The sequence below is a fragment of the Somniosus microcephalus genome, chromosome 4, assembly GCF_052327205.1.
Source record: "Somniosus microcephalus isolate GS21.2 chromosome 4, FLI_Smic_1.0, whole genome shotgun sequence".
Taxonomy (NCBI): domain Eukaryota; kingdom Metazoa; phylum Chordata; class Chondrichthyes; order Squaliformes; family Somniosidae; genus Somniosus; species Somniosus microcephalus.
In genome coordinates this window covers 234973014-234991166 of record NC_140990.1, presented here as the reverse complement: position 1 = coordinate 234991166, position 18153 = coordinate 234973014, and the positions used below count along the sequence as shown (strand labels likewise).

At 42.3% G+C, this 18153-nt stretch overlaps 1 protein-coding gene across 1 annotated transcript in view; it reads left to right on the top strand.

The window, feature by feature from the left end:
- znf804a (zinc finger protein 804A) overlaps positions 1 to 18153 on the top strand; it is a 464488-nt gene that overhangs the window by 362619 nt on the left and 83716 nt on the right. The window contains exon 2 of the mRNA XM_085985925.1: positions 4872 to 5015. Coding sequence (XP_085842051.1) covers positions 4872 to 5015 — 144 coding nt within the window. The remainder of the gene's footprint in view (positions 1 to 4871; positions 5016 to 18153) is intronic.

Genomic DNA, 18153 nt, shown 5'->3' with positions numbered 1-18153 from the left:
AGCCAGGGGACCAACCCTGGTTCAATGAGGAGTGTAGAAGAGCATGCCAGGAGCAGCACCAGGTGTATCTACAAATGAGGTGCCAACCTGGGGAAGCTGCAACACAGGACTGCATGCATGCTAAACAGCAGAAGCAGCATACTATAAACAGAGCTAAGCGATTCCACAACCAATGGATCAGATCAAAGTTCTGCAGTCCTGCCACATCCAGTCATGAATGGTGGTGGACAATTAAACAACTAACGGGAGGAGGAGGCTCCATGAATATCTCCATCCTCAATGATGGAGGAGCCCAGCATACGAGTGTAAAAGAAAAGGCTGAGCGTTTGCAACCATCTTCAGCCAGAAGTGCCGAGTGAATGATACATCTCGGCCTCCTCCTGAGACCACAGAAGCCAGTTTTCATCCAATTCAATTCACTCCACGTGATATCAAGAAACAGCTGAGTGCACTGGATAAAGCAAAGGCTGTGGGCCTCGACAACATCCCAGCTATTGTGCTGAAGACTGTGCTCCAGAACTAGCCGCGCCTCTAGCCAAGCTGTTCCAGTACAGCTACAACACTGGCATCTACTGACTATGTGGAAAACTGCCCAGGTATGTCCTGTCCACAAAAAGCAGGACAAATCCAACCCGGCCAATTACCGCCCCAGCAGTCTACTCTCAATCATCAGCAACGTGATGGAAGGTGTCATCGACAGTGCTATCAAACGGTACTTACTCACCAATAACCTGCTCACTGATACTCAGTTTGTGTTCTGCAAGGACTGCTCGGCTCCAGACCTCATTACAGCCTTGGTCCAAGCATGGACAAAAGAGCTGAATTCCAGAGGTGAGAGTGACTGCCCTTGACATCAAGGCAGCATTTGACCGAGTCTGGCATCAACGAGCCCTAGTAAAATTAAAGTCAATGGGAATCGCGGAGGTGGGGGGGACTCTCCACTGCTAGAGTCATACCTAACACAGAGTAATATGGTTGTGGCTATTGGAGGCCAATTATCACAGTCTGAGGACCTCACTGCAGGAGTTCCTCAGGGCAGTGTCCTAGGCCCAACCATCTTCAGCTGCTTCATCAATGACCTTCCCTCCATCATAAGGTCAGATGTGGGGATGTTCGCTGATGATTGCACAGTGTTCAGTTCCATTTGCAACTCCTCAGATAATGAAGCAGTACATGCCCGCATGCAGCAAGACCTGGACAACATTCAGGCTTGGGCTGATAAGTGGCAAGTAGCATTTGTGCTACACAAGTGCCAGGTAATGACTATCTCCAACAAGAGAGAGTCTAACCACTGCTCCTTGACATTCAATGGCATTACTATCACCGAATCCCCCCACCATCAACATCCTGGGGGGGGGGGCGTCACCATTGACCAGAAACTTAACTGGGTCAGCCTCATAAATGCTGTGGCTACAAGAGCAGGTCAGAAGCTGGGTATTCTGCAGTGAGTATCTCACCTCCTTACTCCCCAAAGCCTTTCCACCATCTACACGGCACAACTCAGGAGTGTGATACAATATTCTCCACTTGCCTGGGTGAGTGCAGCTCCAACAACACTCAAGATGCTCGACACCATCCAGGACAAAGCAGCCCACTTGATTGGCACCTCATCCACTGCCTTAAAAAAAACATACTCTCTCCACCACCAACGTACTGTGGCTGTAGTGTGTGCCATCTACAAGATGCACTGTAGCAACTCGCCAAGGCTTCTTCAACAGCACCTCCAAAACCCATGACCTCTACCACCTAGAAGGACAAGAGCAGCAGGCGGATGGGAACACCACCACTTGCAAGTTCCCCTCCAAGTCACACACCATCCTGACTTGGAAATATATCGCTGTTCCTTCATCGTCACTGGGTCAAAATCCTGGAACTCTCTACCTAACAGCACTGTGGGAGTTTCTTCAGCACACAGACTGCAGCGGTTCAAGAAGGCGGCTCACCACCACCTTCTCAAGGGCAATTAGGATGGACAATAAATGCTGGCCTTACCAGTGGCACCCACATCCCAGGAACAAATTTAAAAAAATTATGGCAGTGTGGAGCAAGTGGCTGCCAAAAGGAGCAAAGTGAAGTTCAGAAATGGATTAGTAATAGAGTATTCCATTGTTTTTGGAATAGACAGGCATTTTCATAGCTCCAGAGTCCTGAATGATGTCCTGCCAGGTGCCACGGTAAGGAATATAACAGAACAGATGTAAAATATAAGAATTGAAGAGGGAATGGGAACAACCCTAAGTCACGGTTCATGTTGAAAACATAGGAATTGAGATCTTGTAAATGGGACTTTTAGGAATTAGGAGATAGATTTAAAAGCAGGACTTCAGGGTAGTAATCTCAGTGTCACATGCTCGTCAGGATAAGAATAGTAAGGTAAGGGAGGTAAATGTGTGACTGGAGTGAAGATGTAGGAAGAAAGGGTTTAGATTCCCGGGACATTGGGACTAGATCGCGGACTGGAGTGGGCTTCACCAGAACAGGACTGGGACCATTGTCCTCACTGGGTGAATAACTAGAGTTTAATCTAATATGGAAAAAGGGAGATAATAAATAAAATGAGAAAACAAAAAAGAAAGCAAAAGGGACAAGGGCTTTAGGAATGTCAAAAGAGAAAAGGGTAAAATAATAAAGAATAAATCAGAACGACAAAGGAGTAAAATGAGTAAAAATGTCAAACGGAGGCAGATTTGAATTCTATATACGTAAATGCACAAATTATTCTGAATAAAATTGATGAGCAACAAGCACAAATTGTAATGAGAGTATGATATAATAGCATGATATAATTAACATCTTAGGCTACAGCAGGATTGGGAGCTAAACATTCTGAGTTACAAACATTCAGGAGGGTTAAGGTAGAACAAAACAGGTCTTGAAGTATTATCAAACATTCCATTACAGCATTAGAATGTAAAGATGATATATGGGATGGTGAAAAGCTCAACCTATTTGCTTAGAGTTAAGGAATAAAAAGGGAACTGTAACTCTATTGGGAGTTTATTATAGACTGATAAATAGGGGAAAGGAGATAGATGAAGTGATTTTTACACAAATTGAAAAAAAATACAGAAACAACAGGTCAATAATAATGGGTGACTTTAATTATTCAAAGATAGATTTGGGTAAAAGTGAAGGGTTTGTATAATGGGCCCAATACTGCATTTAGTTCTAGGAATTAATGTTTAGCAAGTAGGTAACGTAAGGGTAAGAGAACACCTGGGAAACAGTGACCATAACATAATTAGGTTCAATATAAAACAGTCCAAGATCAAGGTACTTGAGTGGAAAAAAACAAACTTTAATAAGATAAAAAGGAAACTATCACAGATAAATTGAAATTAAAATTTAATAGATAAGATAGTGGACACACAATGAGAACCTTTCAAACTGGGTATAGGCAAGACATATTCCCTAAAGAAGGTGAAGTAAATCTTGAGTTTATTGTGTAATAAATTAAATTAAAATGAGACTTAAAAAAGACACATATGGCAAATCTAGGATTAATAAGAAAATAGAATATGAAGCAGTGTAGAAAATAAAGAGGGGAAGCAAAAAAGGAAACACTTAGAAAGGGGTATGAAAAATAGCAGCAAGGAACATAAAGAAAAATAGTAAAAGGTTTTATAGATACGTATGGAGGATAAAGGAATGGTGGAAATATTAAACGAGTAGTTTGTTTTGTTCTTTTTTTTAAACAAAGGAGTGTGCTAGTGGGAATGGGTACTGAACGGAGAAGATGGAGCAATTAGATAGATTGACTGTAGATAAGAAAGTAATACTGAAATAGTTGATGAATTCAAAGTGGGAAAAAGCACAAGGCCTTAATGGCACAAATACAGAAGCTCCAACTTTTAAGGTAGCTTGTCACCGCAGATCCAATAACACAGCTGTGTGAAAACTTGCCTAACCATAATATTGGATAGTTCTTTGAAAGCACCCCAATTACAGTATGTCATGCTTTCAATGTTACTGCATGAAAGAAGGTATGTCTGGGTGATCAACAGCCAGCATCACTTGATTGTCCGTACCCATCTAGAGATCACTAACCATATCTACAAGTATACTTGCAACTAGCTAGTGATGACCATTGGGAACTGTTTGACTTTTGAAACATGAAAAATGTACTTTATTTTTATGGAAAACTACTGCAATTCTACTAACATCAAGGTCAAATAATTTGTATAAATTTCAAGTGCGGTTATAATAGTATTAATGATCAAGGCTTTGACAGAGGACATTACCATAAGTTTAATGTCTACTTAGAAGTTTATTTATTCTATCTTCTTCATAGTTGTCAGATTTTTGAAAAGCTGAATGGACAAATCATCAATATATTAAAATATGGCTCAATAATTATTGATTTATACTCACTTCTTCTGAAAATGGGTACACTATTAGCCTGATTTTGCAGTGCAATATAGAAAAGCGGCCAAGGCTTAAGCTATGCAAGTCATAGAGCAGGATTTTAAAGCTTGTAAAAATGCTAATGCATAAACATTAAACATCATATTACTTCCTCTGAATGTCAGTTAGTGATTAGACTCACAAAAACAGCTTTTAGATACCTCAATATGTATTGAAAAGTTTTATGATTAAATTTAGTCTGAGTTTGTTACAGATTAATGCTAATGCAATGTATTGCTGGCTCTGCGCAAGATTGACAAAGCATTGTTAAATCTTAATGTTTGAGTTTGGAATTGCTTATATTTATTTCACTATTTTAATCAAAATAAAATTCATGTACAGAGAGTCCGAGTGTTAGAAGCTTAGGGCTGTATAATTACTGAATGTTCAACAGAGCATCACAGCGCTCCAGAACGTTTTGAAATGCAATATCATTTGGACTGACAAATTCTTTGATTTCTTCACAGGACTATGCTGAAAAGGAAAAAGCAATAGCAAAAGCCTTGGAGGATCTGAAGGCCAACTTCTATTGTGAATTGTGTGACAAACAGTATTACAAACATCAAGAGTTTGATAACCACATAAACTCCTATGATCATGCTCACAAGCAGGTAAGGAAACAGTCCTTGTATTGGGATGACTGCTAGAATTCAGCACAGGAACGTAAGTAGTTAACACATTCACTACTGAAGATACCACTAAATGTCATTCTCATTGTAATTCCTGGTCCGGGAATAATATCGTATACCATTGTTACATTAATATGGATGCAGAATGTGAAGAGTGGCATCACAGTGGTGAAATGTCATTAAATTAACAACCTCAGATTGTTTCAGCTCAATATATGTTTTCTTTCTATGTTCCTTGTTTGCAAGTACACTTTTTAATAAATATGTCCACAATATCTATTTTTGTTAAGTCTGTGGGTTGTATTATAAATAATCACAGACTCCACTGTTAACAAAATAAAACACGTCTTTACTATTCAGAGGCTCGGGCGATTCTGCCCTAGTTAACGTATCACAACCCTTATATACTGGTGTGGTCACTATTGGTATTACAGTATACATGAGCCAACAAATAGTGCCACACCGAAAGTAGTGCTCTTAAAGGCGAACGGTTACATTCTATAGTTCCCTTAAAGGTAAACGGTTACATACACAACACTCCTCCCTTTTTAGCTTATTACTTACAGAATCCCCTTTAAACATACAATCTTCAACTTCATATAACAGTTTACAGATATACTCTCGATGGAGTCAACGTCATATAACAGTTTACATGTTTAGTCTCTGTGGAGGTTTCCGGATCCTCTCTGGATAACGCCGAAGTGGTGTCGTCATTCCTAGCGGCCCAGTAGGGGTGCCTGGCAAAATCGATTCAGCTGGAACAACAGTGTCAGGTTCATCTGAATCCAATGTTACTAGATCAGCAGTAGGTGTTCTAGGTATTTCAGTTTCAACATTACTCGGGTCAGGTGGTGAAGTCGAGTGCTCATTTGTGGCGGACTCTATGAGCTGGTCAACATGGCGCCTTATTACATTGTCCCCAATGTTCACCGTGTACATCAACGGGCCTAGCCTTTTTTTAATAGTTCCAGGCTGCCATTTTTCTGTACGATAGTCCCGGGCCAGAACTTGTTGCCCCATCTTGAAAGACCTAGTTGCCCTGTCATTGATGTTCTGGAATTGCCGGTTCTCCACGTCCCTTCTGACATTGGGTTTAAGTAGATCCAGCCGGCATCTTAAGCGTCTGTTAAAAAACATCATTGCGGGAGTTTGATTTGTGACCGCATGTGTTGCATTTCGGTATGCCAACAAAAAACTGTCTACCTTATGTTGTAGACTTATGTCTTCATTACTCATGGCCTTTACGGCCTTCTTGAAGGTCTGGACGAACCTTTCAGCCAACCCATTGGAGGCGGGATGGTATGGGGCTGATGTGTAATGTTTAACCCCATTGCTCTTTAGGAATTTCTTGAATTCCTCGGACACAAATTGTGGTCCGTTATCGGAACAGATCTGTTCCGGCAGGCCATTCCGAGCAAACATGGTTCTTAACACTGTGATGGTTTTCTCCGTCGTGGTGGTGGTCATTTTAATTACTTCCGGCCACTTGGAGTGGGCATCTACCGCTATCAGGAACATCGAGTCCATAAATGGACCAGCAAAGTCGATGTGTACTCTTTGCCAAGGAGATGAGGGCCACTCCCATGGGTGCAGAGGAGCCGGTGGTGGTGCGTTCTGAACCCTCTGACATCCTAGGCAATTCTTGGTGATCTCCTCTATGTTCCCGTCGATGCCTGGCCACCACACAAATGCTCTCGCTAAATTCTTCATCTTTACTCCACCCAGATGTCCTTCGTGCAGCTCCTTGAGTACTTTCTTTTGGAGTTTGGGCGGAATCACCACTCTCGACCCACACATTAGGGTTCCTCGGCACACCGACAGTTGTTCTTTCCTCTGTGAGAATGCCTGCAGTGTTGGTTCGCTCTGTGCTGGCCATCCCTTCACCGTTAAGTCATAGACTCGTGAAAGAGTCGGGTCATTCCTTGTCTCCTTCTCAATCATTGAGTTTGTTATCGGCAGACATTCCACAATGGACGAGTGGAACAACTCCACTGGGTCCCCTGTACTCGCTTCTTCTACTGTCGGCAATGGTAAGCGTGATAACCCATCGGCATTTCCGTGTTTTGTTGACCTTTTGTACTCAATGTCATACTGGTGTGCCCCAAGTAAGACTGACCATCTTTGTAGCCTTTGTGCTGTCATGTTGGACACGGCCTTGTTCGGGTTAAATATGGACACCAACGGCTGGTGGTCTGTCAGCAATGTGAACCTCTTACATTGCAAGTAATGGTTGAATTTCTTCACACCCCACACAAGACTGAGGGCCTCCCTGTCTATCTGGGCGTAATTTCGCTCCGCGGTTGTCAAAGATCGGGACGCGAAAGCCACTGGCCTTTCCGAGCCATTTGGAAGCCTGTGCGAAAGTACTGCTCCAATTCCGTACGGTGAAGCATCACACGCCAGCCGAAGGGGTAATGCTGGGTTGAAATGAGCCAACACTTCCTCGGAGGTAATCAACTCCTTGCTTCTGCGAAAAGCCTTTTTGCACTCCTCACTCCACTTCCATGGTGTCTCCTTTCGCAACAGCTCATTCAGTGGATGCAGCACCGTGGACAAATTTGGTAGGAACTTGTGGTAGTAATTGATCAACCCCAAGAATGATCTTAACTGTGACACGTTCCCTGGAGCGGGAGCCTTCACGACCGCTTCTATCTTCTCCGGTGATTTATGTAGTCCCTCGCGGTCAATGATATGACCGCAGTATGAGATTCGTTTTTGGAAAAACTCACACTTATTGCGGTTAACCCTAAGGCCATACTCCTTTAACCTGGTGAGTACCAGTTTCAAATTCGTGAGGTGTTCCTCTTCATCCATTCCCGTGATTAGGATATCATCCAAATAGCACTGTGTGCTTGGAATTCCTTGTAACACCTGTTCCATGGCCCTCTGCCAAATTGCTGGTGCCGAAGCCACTCCAAAGACCAGTCTGTTATAACGGTACAAACCTCTGTGGGTATTGATAGTTAGGTATTGGCGTGACTCTTCCTCAACCTCCATCTGCAAATATGCCTGAGCTAGGTCTATCTTCGTGAAGTGTTTTCCTCCAGCCAACGAAGCGAAAATATCTTCAATCCTTGGCAGCGGGTATTGCACCGAATGAAGCACTGGGTTCACTGTGATCTTGAAATCCCCGCAGATACGGACCTTCCCCGGTCCCCCTGGCTTACTACTTGGTGAGGATTTCATGACGGGTACAATGGGCGTGGCCCACTCACTGTAGTCTACTTTTGACAGAACCCCTGATCGTTCAAGTTCTTCTAGTTCTGCCTCCACTGCTGGTCGTATTGCATACGGTACCGACCTGGCCTTACAAAACTTTGGGCTTGCATGTTCTGCAATCTTAACCCTTGCTTTAATACCTCGCAGCTTACCCAGCCCTTGTTGGAATACTACTTTCGCTTCATCTAATATTCGGGACAACCGTTCAGATTTGACGTCCTCTTTCTCGTGCTCCACCGACATGGCGTTTAGCTCATGCCAATCCATCTTTATTTTTCGGATCCACTCCCGTCCTAGAAGTGGTGGACCTCCCTCAGGCAGTACATACAGATCCAGACGGCGGTAATTTTTGTCTTTGTATCGCACATTAACTCCTGCCTTCCCAATAGGGAATACTTTGTGTCCCGTGTATGTCTGTAGTACTAATTCTGTATTCCGTAGTGGAATATGTTTGAAAAACTTTTTATAGTCATGCTTATTCATGACCGTCAATGCCGATCCCGTGTCTACTTCCATTTTGACTTTGGCCTTTTCAATCCGCAGCGTCATCCAAATGGTTTGTCTGTCAGCTTCGTTGTTCACGTTGTGAATTTTTAGACTGTCCAGTCCCTTGTATTTGAAGTGTGAGTCGGACTTTTGTTCCCTTGGACTCTCCTTGTACCCTTTTTTTGCGGACTCCCTCTTGTTGTCCGTCATTCTTGACCGGCATACTTTTGCTATGTGCCCGATCCTGCCACATTTCCTACATTCTTGGTTCTTAAACCAGCACTGATTCTGGTCGTGCGTTGTCTTTCCACAACGGTAGCATTTGGAAGTGCTTGCAGTAATTTGATCCTTCAGCACTGCTACGATCTCTTCGAAGGTCTGGTCCACTGGTTTAACTGGTGCTATTAGATGTTTCAAGAGCCCGTATGTTTTTGCTCCCATCGAATTTAACAAAGTTATTGCCTTGTCGTATATGGCTACGCAATATATTCCTATGCGTTCCCCATACGTGGCCCTGTCTTCTATTTCAGCATTAAAATCATTAATATTTCCTCGCTTAGGCATCTTCTTCTCTTTCCGAGAACAGCACAAGTATTTCTTTACTTATTATTAATTTTCTTCTCTTCTTGAGAACACCACAAGTATTGCTTTACTTATTTCTTGTTTCTGAAAATTCTAATTAATTTTCTAAGATGGCGGTTTCCTGCTTCTGCCTTCTTCCCCAGCGGTTTTCCCGCGAAAAATGGCGGCTTTCCCGCGCTTCTCGCTCTCCCCGCCCACTTCAATGGCGGTTTTCCCGCGCTTGACGGTCTTCACCCGTCCCCCGACGCTGTCTTTCAGCCTGAGTGCGGCCCTTATCAGCTCTCCCGATCGGTGGCCCTGTCTTTGCAGCCAACGCTGCGGCTTACCCACGAGGTTATGGAGGCTTCAGGGTCCTAATGCCTGTCGCTTCCAGCCTGTCGGTTCCAGACTGGTGAGGATTGAAACCTCTCTTCAACGTCCTGTCTTCGGACGAAGCCGCCGTGGAACAACTGCCGCAGGGTTCGAATCCTCACTCGTCGCCAATGTTAAGTCTGTGGGTTGTATTATAAATAATCACAGACTCCACTGTTAACAAAATAAAACACGTCTTTACTATTCAGAGGCTCGGGCGATTCTGCCCTAGTTAACGTATCACAACCCTTATATACTGGTGTGGTCACTATTGGTATTACAGTATACATGAGCCAACAAATAGTGCCACACCGAAAGTAGTGCTCTTAAAGGCGAACGGTTACATTCTATAGTTCCCTTAAAGGTAAACGGTTACATACACAACAATTTTCAGTTTGGAAGGTAGTCAGGTGACTAATCTTCGGGTGTAGTTATACTGCCACTCTCGCATTAATATAAAATGATTTCAGATGTGCAATCGAAGTAAAAGTGGTAACATAACTCAACAATGAATCAAATTGACATCTGAGTCTCCAGTGCATGAAGACCATTTGAAGTATGCAGTCTCACACCATCAGCAGTTTGCAATGTTATGCAATAAAACCTCAACCTGGGGACAGAGCCTCTTTTTAAAAATGGACAGGTAGCCCATTTGCCTCCTGGAAACTTTAAAAACTTACTTTTCAATGCTTTTAGTGCTAGTAGAAAGCAGACACTCAAGCTCATATTCATCAACATTATAAATCCTGGGGATTGTAGCTCTGCACATGTCCAAACATAATTGAATGAGAGATGCAGTAGACTGTATAACTCGGGTCTGCCAGCTGAACATTGCATTCAATGGATACCCACCTGAGAACTAATTTCAACATTAATGTATAACGGCAAATTTTGTGAGACTTTGTGCCAGAAGCGGAGCCTCACAATATTTACCCTATATTGTATGTGTAATCTCACTGAATACTGTATATTGATTTTTAGATGCTGTATATTACCACCTGTAAATTGACCCAATCAACAAAATAGATATCAACGACTGGCCAATGCCAATGAATAGTGTTTCTTTTTAATGTAAGATACATCCACTCCTGCTCTTGGCTAGCACCTGACCAGGCTCAACCCAACTCAATGAAATCTCACTTTCTGGTTAAGCCCAATCCAACCCAACCCCACTGCCTGATCAGAACCAACCTCATTTTCAGACACTACCTGATCAGACCCAATTTCACTCTTAGACATAACCTGAGCCAACAACAGCTGTCAGCCAGAAATGCCAACAAACCAGCTGCAAGATCAGTTTCAGCGCCAGCTAATCTTCTAAGCAGGAGCTCGTGAATGTCTCTCAGCTCCCACAGGATAAGCTCTTGCCGACGAGATCAACTGGCACTAGAATGGTTCATCTCCGGGTGTTCTGGTTCACGTTGAGGCTGGGTCAGGTTCGCTTATATTCCATCTGACAGCAGGGATGTGTCAGGAATACATTTTAAGTACTACTTATTCAACTGTAAATGTTCTGGTCTATTTGCACATTCACAGAACAGCACCCTGACCACAATCACTCACCATACGACCGTGTCTTATATTTCTTGTCTTATATCAGTGTATACGTGGTAGATATGGTTCCCTATATATTGTACATGTTATTATATGCATTTCATTTTATGTCAAATTTGAGAACACGCTGGATCAGAATATCAGTTTCTTCCAATAATTTGCCTGCTATCAGGAAGATGTTGCAGGCTTTTTATAAGTGCTTCCATCCAAATCAGTTACCATCGATACTGCTATTGGAACTATTTCCTTGTATTATAAAAATACTTCTAACTGGCTAATTGCATCTTTTCTAAATATGCAATTTTTGCCCCAGGTCTTTAAAAGATATAAGCCTAGATGACTGCTTCATGCATTCATATGCCATTCCTCTGTTTGCCATTTTAACGCAGGTGTTAAACCTATTTATTTTCACCAACTGCTTGCTAAAATAGCACACAAAGAAATGCCATACAAACGTGTTAAGCATCTGCTAATATACAGTCATTTCTAGACTATTGGCCTGAAGATAAATCACAAGGTTACCATACTAAAACACGAGCCCACGGCTAAGCTGCAGAAATTACACCAATTTAGAAAAAATATGGAATAAGTCCAAGTAATTTAAAATGGCACTCAATTCTGCCTGTTGCAATAATTTTAATCCTTGATTTTCAATAAATTTTAGTGTAGTCTGTAAACTTTTCTCCTATTCTTTTATATGGAAGCCTGTATAATTTTGTAAACCATACTCACTGTTTCTAATCTACCAGTTATTAAACTAAGTCCTAATGTTCAGATCTGGTAAATGCAATACTGTAAATTATTTTATACATTCTAAAACTGTCATTATTGTAATTTTGAAACAACAGCATCTTTTCAAATATTATAACCCTCTTCAGTGCATTGTTGTTTAAAATTGTGGAAAACCACTTATGCATTTAACAGGATGGAATATAATTTCACAATCATTCTATGTCACACTACTATTGCTCTAATACTTAACAGCTCCGGCACAAAGAGTAAATGCTAGCTTTTCCCTGTTCAGCTAGGGTTGATGCACCTGTGACCTACAGTTACTATAAAAAACATGGAAATAATGGTTAAATGGATAGCGTGTGTCACAGTAGTGTGTTTAATGAGGAGAACAGGGATAGCTAGCCTATTGAGACCTGCTCCTGTTAACACATCATCCAGAAACTTCAGGGACTGATGTTAACTGTAATGTAGAATTTAACTGTTTCTGTGAATTAAACAGGATGTATCTAAAACATTGTACAGTTCAGCCAGGATTTTTCCAGTGTGGCAAAAGTGGAGTTGTACAGACCCAACTTGCAGGCTCACAGAGTCCTGGCCTGGCCCAGTTTTCCAGTGGGAGCTGCTCCTCCTAATTTGAATCAGCCACAGGCACCGGAAAAGCTTGATCAGTCAGCGTAGCCTATGGTACACTTGGCTAGGGATCAGAAAAAATCTGCCAAAGGGAACAGCTATGGAAGGGCTTCAGCTAGACATGAAAGAGTAAGTTGTGGTTAAGAACAGGATCGTGAAGACAGTGAGCTCAAAGGCCCAGTAGAGACATGCAAGCAAATGCTTCCTTTGTTGCTTAAGTGTTGGAGGTTGTACTGCAGGACTTGTACCAATTTGGGGCACACAACCACCTTTCAGCAAAAGCATAGGTGCAAACTACATTGGAGGAAATCACCGACCAAGTCCAAGTAGCCACCCAGGTCTCTTGCCAGCAAATGAGGAAGACGTTTGCTGGGATAAAGAGGAAGATAATGGTGAGTATGCTCTTTGCTGTTGCACATTTTTTCTTCTGGGGCTTATCCAGGATGGCACAAATCTGAGACAGGAACTCCCACACCTTCCTGAGCTACCATTTCAACACAACCCATTGTGGCTTTACAACTCTTCCATTCTGTTAAAGTTATTTGGCACACTTCTCCTGCCAGTGGAGGTGGCAGATGTGCAGCAGTAAACAGATGCTCAGGCTTGTGGCAGTTGAGGCCAATTCATTAAATATATTCAAGAAGGAGTTAGATATATTTCTTAAGGCTAAAGGGATCAAGGGATATGGGGAGAAGGCAGGGACAGGGTACTAAATTTGGATGATCAGCCATGATCTCATTAAATGGTGCAGCAGGCTCGAGGGGCCGAATGGCCTACTCCTGCTCCTATCGTCTATGTTTCTATGTTTCTTCCAGCCCAAGGTTCACATTTGCTGTTAGAAGATTTCTCAGTGGGGTCAGCAGCCATGCAGGCAGAGGCCAGACCTTGTCTCCTAAAAGCCATTCTCCCATCCCCTATTACTTCCTTTCTTTCCAAACATGCAGCCATTGTGGACTGCTGCTTAATATTGACATCCTACCTACTTGGGTAACCCTGGATAACAGCCATTGACATGCATAATGATATTTCTGCAGCCAAATACCACCTGAACATTAATTGACTGCAGCCCTTCTTTGCTTGTAGACCATAGGCTTAATACAGGGAATCTTGGTTCTCATGAGTGTGGCATATGTATCACCTTTCGCTCAAAGGATGCCTGCCTACCACCCAGTGAAAGCACTGCCCGATTAATGCCTCCATTCCACAGGGTAAACAATGTGACAAAGGTGTTGCCCCTTGTAAACACATCTGGGGGTCATTTTAACACTTGGCGATGGTGTAAAACGGGCAATAGTGGATTGGCCAACTGCTATACACCGCTCCCAATTTTCCTTTCCACAATGGAAAGGAAAATCAGAAAAATTACAGCGGGCAGCCGATCCGATATCACCTGTTTTATTCTATCGGCAACAGTTAAAATTACCCCCAGCATCTACCACTTGCTGCACTACATTCTTCCTGATGTAGTACATCTCTGGGGTGGGTGGCTTGGAATGATCCAGCAGCATAAAAGTTTCATGCCATGGTAGTTTCACTTATATAGGATGAGCCATCCCTGTTCCAGGTGTTTTCTGCAGGTCACCCTGTAGCAGATGATATTACTGTGGTCGTCAGTTCTGTGGAGTGAAGGTGGTGAAGACAGGTCTCTTCTGACATTTCCAGGTACATGTAGAAGGGCCTATAAATGCTGATGCTGGGCTTGTGATGGATATGGACAGAATGCCTCAGCTGTCATTGCGTCTCCATTTAGTGGCCCCTCCTGAGTTCCTCTATCTGAAGCATCCAGCACATTCAAACCCCAGCGAGGAGTACTTCTGCTTACCACTTTGTATGGTGCCATCTAAATGCCCGCACCTACCAAAAATAGTGACGGAAACTATTGAACAATGATGCGATAGCAAAATACTGCAGATGCTGGAAATCCGAAACAACACAAAATGCTGGAAAAACTCAGCAGGCCAGGCAACATCCGTGGAGAGAAAATAGAGTCAGTGGATGTTCTACGGATTCTCTCCACGGATGTTGCCTGGCCTGCTGAGTTTTTCCAGCATTTTCTGTTGTTATATTGAACAACGATGACTGCATGGGGAAAAATGCAGAAAACACAGTAGTGTGTAATTTGCGGTCAGCGGCGAAGCAAAGGCGTTCGCTGCTGACCCCGAAGTAAGTTTCTCACAAAGATCTTGCGATCTCTGCGGTGAGAAGTTTGGGTTTTCCGACGTGTAATTGAAATCAACAAAAGTTAATGGGGATTCCCAACGAAGAGCTGCTGTGACATCAACAAGCTGTCTAAGCAGCCAATCAAAACACAAAATTCTCACAGACAGCGAACCAGGAAGCTTCTAAGATTCTAACTTCATAAAAATGTTAGAGAGAGCAAAACAAAGATTGGGGCTCTCACACGGGGAAAAGGCAAACCTGAAATAAAGATGAACAAACTTAAAACATTTTATTAAAAAATATATTTTTAAGTTTCCTAATTTTAATTGTTATTAAAATGGATAAATTTGACATGCCACAAAATTGAAATTAGTTTTTCAGGACCATAACCTTTGTTTAGCAGTCAATACGCTGTTGAAACCCCAGTGACATCTAATCCAAAAGGGTTTAACTTTCAATAGGGTATTTAACAGTGGTATTACTGCAGAAAAGCCAATGTTTTCATCAGTTTCCAAGATTTGACAGATTACACCGATTGCCGGCTCTGTGGGTGGGGCGGGGTGAGGGGGTTGGGGGCGGGGTGGGGAGGGTCCACAGCACAGTTTGTGGTGAAGCAGTGAATGACAGACTGTAACTTCGGGATTTCCACATTAGGCTGCCCATGCACTAAATCCTGAAGTTGCGGTCAATTTGCTGACTTTTGTTGATTACAATTACACGTCGGAAAACCCGAACTTCTCACCACAGAGATCGTGAGACCTTTGTGCGAAGCTTACTTTGGGGTCAGCAGCGAACGCCTTTGCTTCAGTTCACAGATAGTGTTTGACAAGAAAACTCAGCTTTTAGCATTGGAATTGGAGGTTGTGAATATCAACCAATCAGATTGGTTGGGACCGAAAACTGTTCGAAGGAATGAATCAGTTAATCAGACATTACTTTCTCTCACTGTTAGTTGCATATAAACCTGAGGCAGAAATGAGCTTCATTAACACGGAATAATTTTGAAAATCAATTTGCCCAAACATCCAACTGCAGGCAAGAGAGCGCTTACAATTTGCTGCTCATCAAGTTGAATTGGGCACTTTGATAATCGTGGGGCCAGGTCTGTTTAAGCAGCCTCTTACAAAGGTATGTAGTCATGCAATTTCATTTTTAATTGCTAATGGCCCAGAATTTACGATCCTGGTGATGGCGAACTGGCAGCATTTGCCGTCATTACGCCTTTGAAACTGACCGCAACTTCAGGATTTAGTGCATGCGCAGTCTAATGTGGAAATCCTGACGTTCTGTCATTCACTGCTCCTCCACAAACTACGCTGTGGACCCCCTGCCCCCAACTCCACCCCCCCCCCCCCCCCCCCACACACACACACACAGAGCTGGCAATCAGTGTTGTCTGTCAAGCTGTTACATGGGTTCAAAAGCTAACAGTTGGCATGTATGAAGCAAATCAAATGACCTGGAAATATTCTGGAATTCAAAATATGCATAACTAATTTTCATTCACTAAATCTGGAGTACAAACTTATGAGCAGCAAAAGCAGCACTAGTAAATTAAAAAAAATACAATTTACACTGGTTAGAATCATGTAGTTAGTAAATAATGAAGTGTTAAAAGTGACACATTCAAATGAACGATTAACAGATTCTCATTTGTAAGGGTGAAAATGGTATCAGCGTTCTTCTGTCTAAATGTGCATTATATGTAGTGACTACAAAGTAGTACTTTAAATAATTACCTTTATTGTTACACACTCCACAGAGGATATAAAAAAGACTTTTCATTTAAAGAGGGGCAAAGGTATATAAGTAGATTGGATTGCAATTGTAAAATTCAAAGATCTAGGCTTTGTAAATTTAACTGATGCATAACAAATTATCAAAGGTTTTGACAAATCGGAAGTGTTTAACCAACTAGAAGAAGACGCTTTTAATGTGGAGAGGTACTTGGAATGTGTGCTCCTAATCAGGGAATATTCAGTTGTTATGATGCCTCTCCTTGACGTTGGAAGAGCCCAACCCTGCAGGGTTCTCCCGATCTCCTGCCGTAACTTCAATGGAACATCAGTGGAAACTCTGGAGAAAATGCGTAAGCGGCCATTTTTAGTCATTCACAGCATTTCTCTGGGGGTTCTGCTGATCTTCTACTGAAGGTTACTGCAGGAAGTCCCTCATGGAAATTCCAGGTGATTGTCTACAGGGCAGAGGTACTTAACTGCAATGAAAGCATTTCACTTACAAGGCCACAAGATAAATAGAGATGAGGGAGGCCATTTCTGCTCATCTATTCAGGAAGCGAAAACTTGGCATTTCTATCACATCATCTAATTGTATCTTGAATGAATCCAAAGTTTTTGTTTCCACTGTCCTATCCCTAGTATTGATTACCTTTGTATGAAGAAACCTTCCTGACGTTAGTCCTAAATTGGCTTTTCACTATGTGCCCTTGTTCTAATGTCTTGGCTTGCCTTAAAGTAGTGTACCAGCTTTATCTTCTATATTATTTAACATCTTGTTTACTTCTGTACGGTCCTCTCTCATCCATCTCTTGCAAGATTAAAATGGGCTTGTTTCTGCAACATTTCCCCATAACTCAATCCTCTGAACCTCTGGCTCATCTCTGCACCACCTCCATGATCTGAATGTCTTCATTATATCATGGTGACCAAAATGAAATGTAATACTAAAGGTGCAGTTTGATCAGAGGTCTTTACATTTTAAGCATCTCATATTTCTACTTATATTTTACTAATTTGCAGGATTACCAGTCTACTCACTTTGTTTATTGCTGCTGTACAATGATTTGATATGCTACGTACTGAGTATACTCTCATCCCCAGATCCTTTCCAGCTTCATTTCTACACCAGCTATATGTTATTACAACTGCCACCATTCCTTATGGACTTTTTAATGTTAATTGTGTCCATAGCCCTATTAGATTTGTAATTAGCAGTGATGCTTGTAGGTGGGGCTGTAATGGGGTTTCACCATTTAAAATACTCAACACTTTGTCAAATTTTTTAGTCAGAAAAGCCCGTCACTCTGTATAATTCCTCATCAAAAAGCTTGGTTTGAATCTGCCTGTATTTTCAGGCTCAGGACACTCGGTGGCTTTTCAGCAATTCTGCTCTCTGCAATTCCTCTCTAGCAGACATCTTGATAAACATCAGTATTAGACAAGTTTAGACAAACTTTTGAACTTTAATATTGTTGTACATTACGAGTATCTTGAATTTTGTGTTGGTGTACCTCAGCAGACAATCCTCAACATGGAAATGAAATTACTCACGTCAGTGAAAAGTCTTGCTCTCCCACTGTCTTTAATCCCTTGTTTACAGGACTCCCAGCTCTCCATCTGAGCGGTTTCTGCCCAACACTTAAGGGGTGGCTGAACCCTCCACA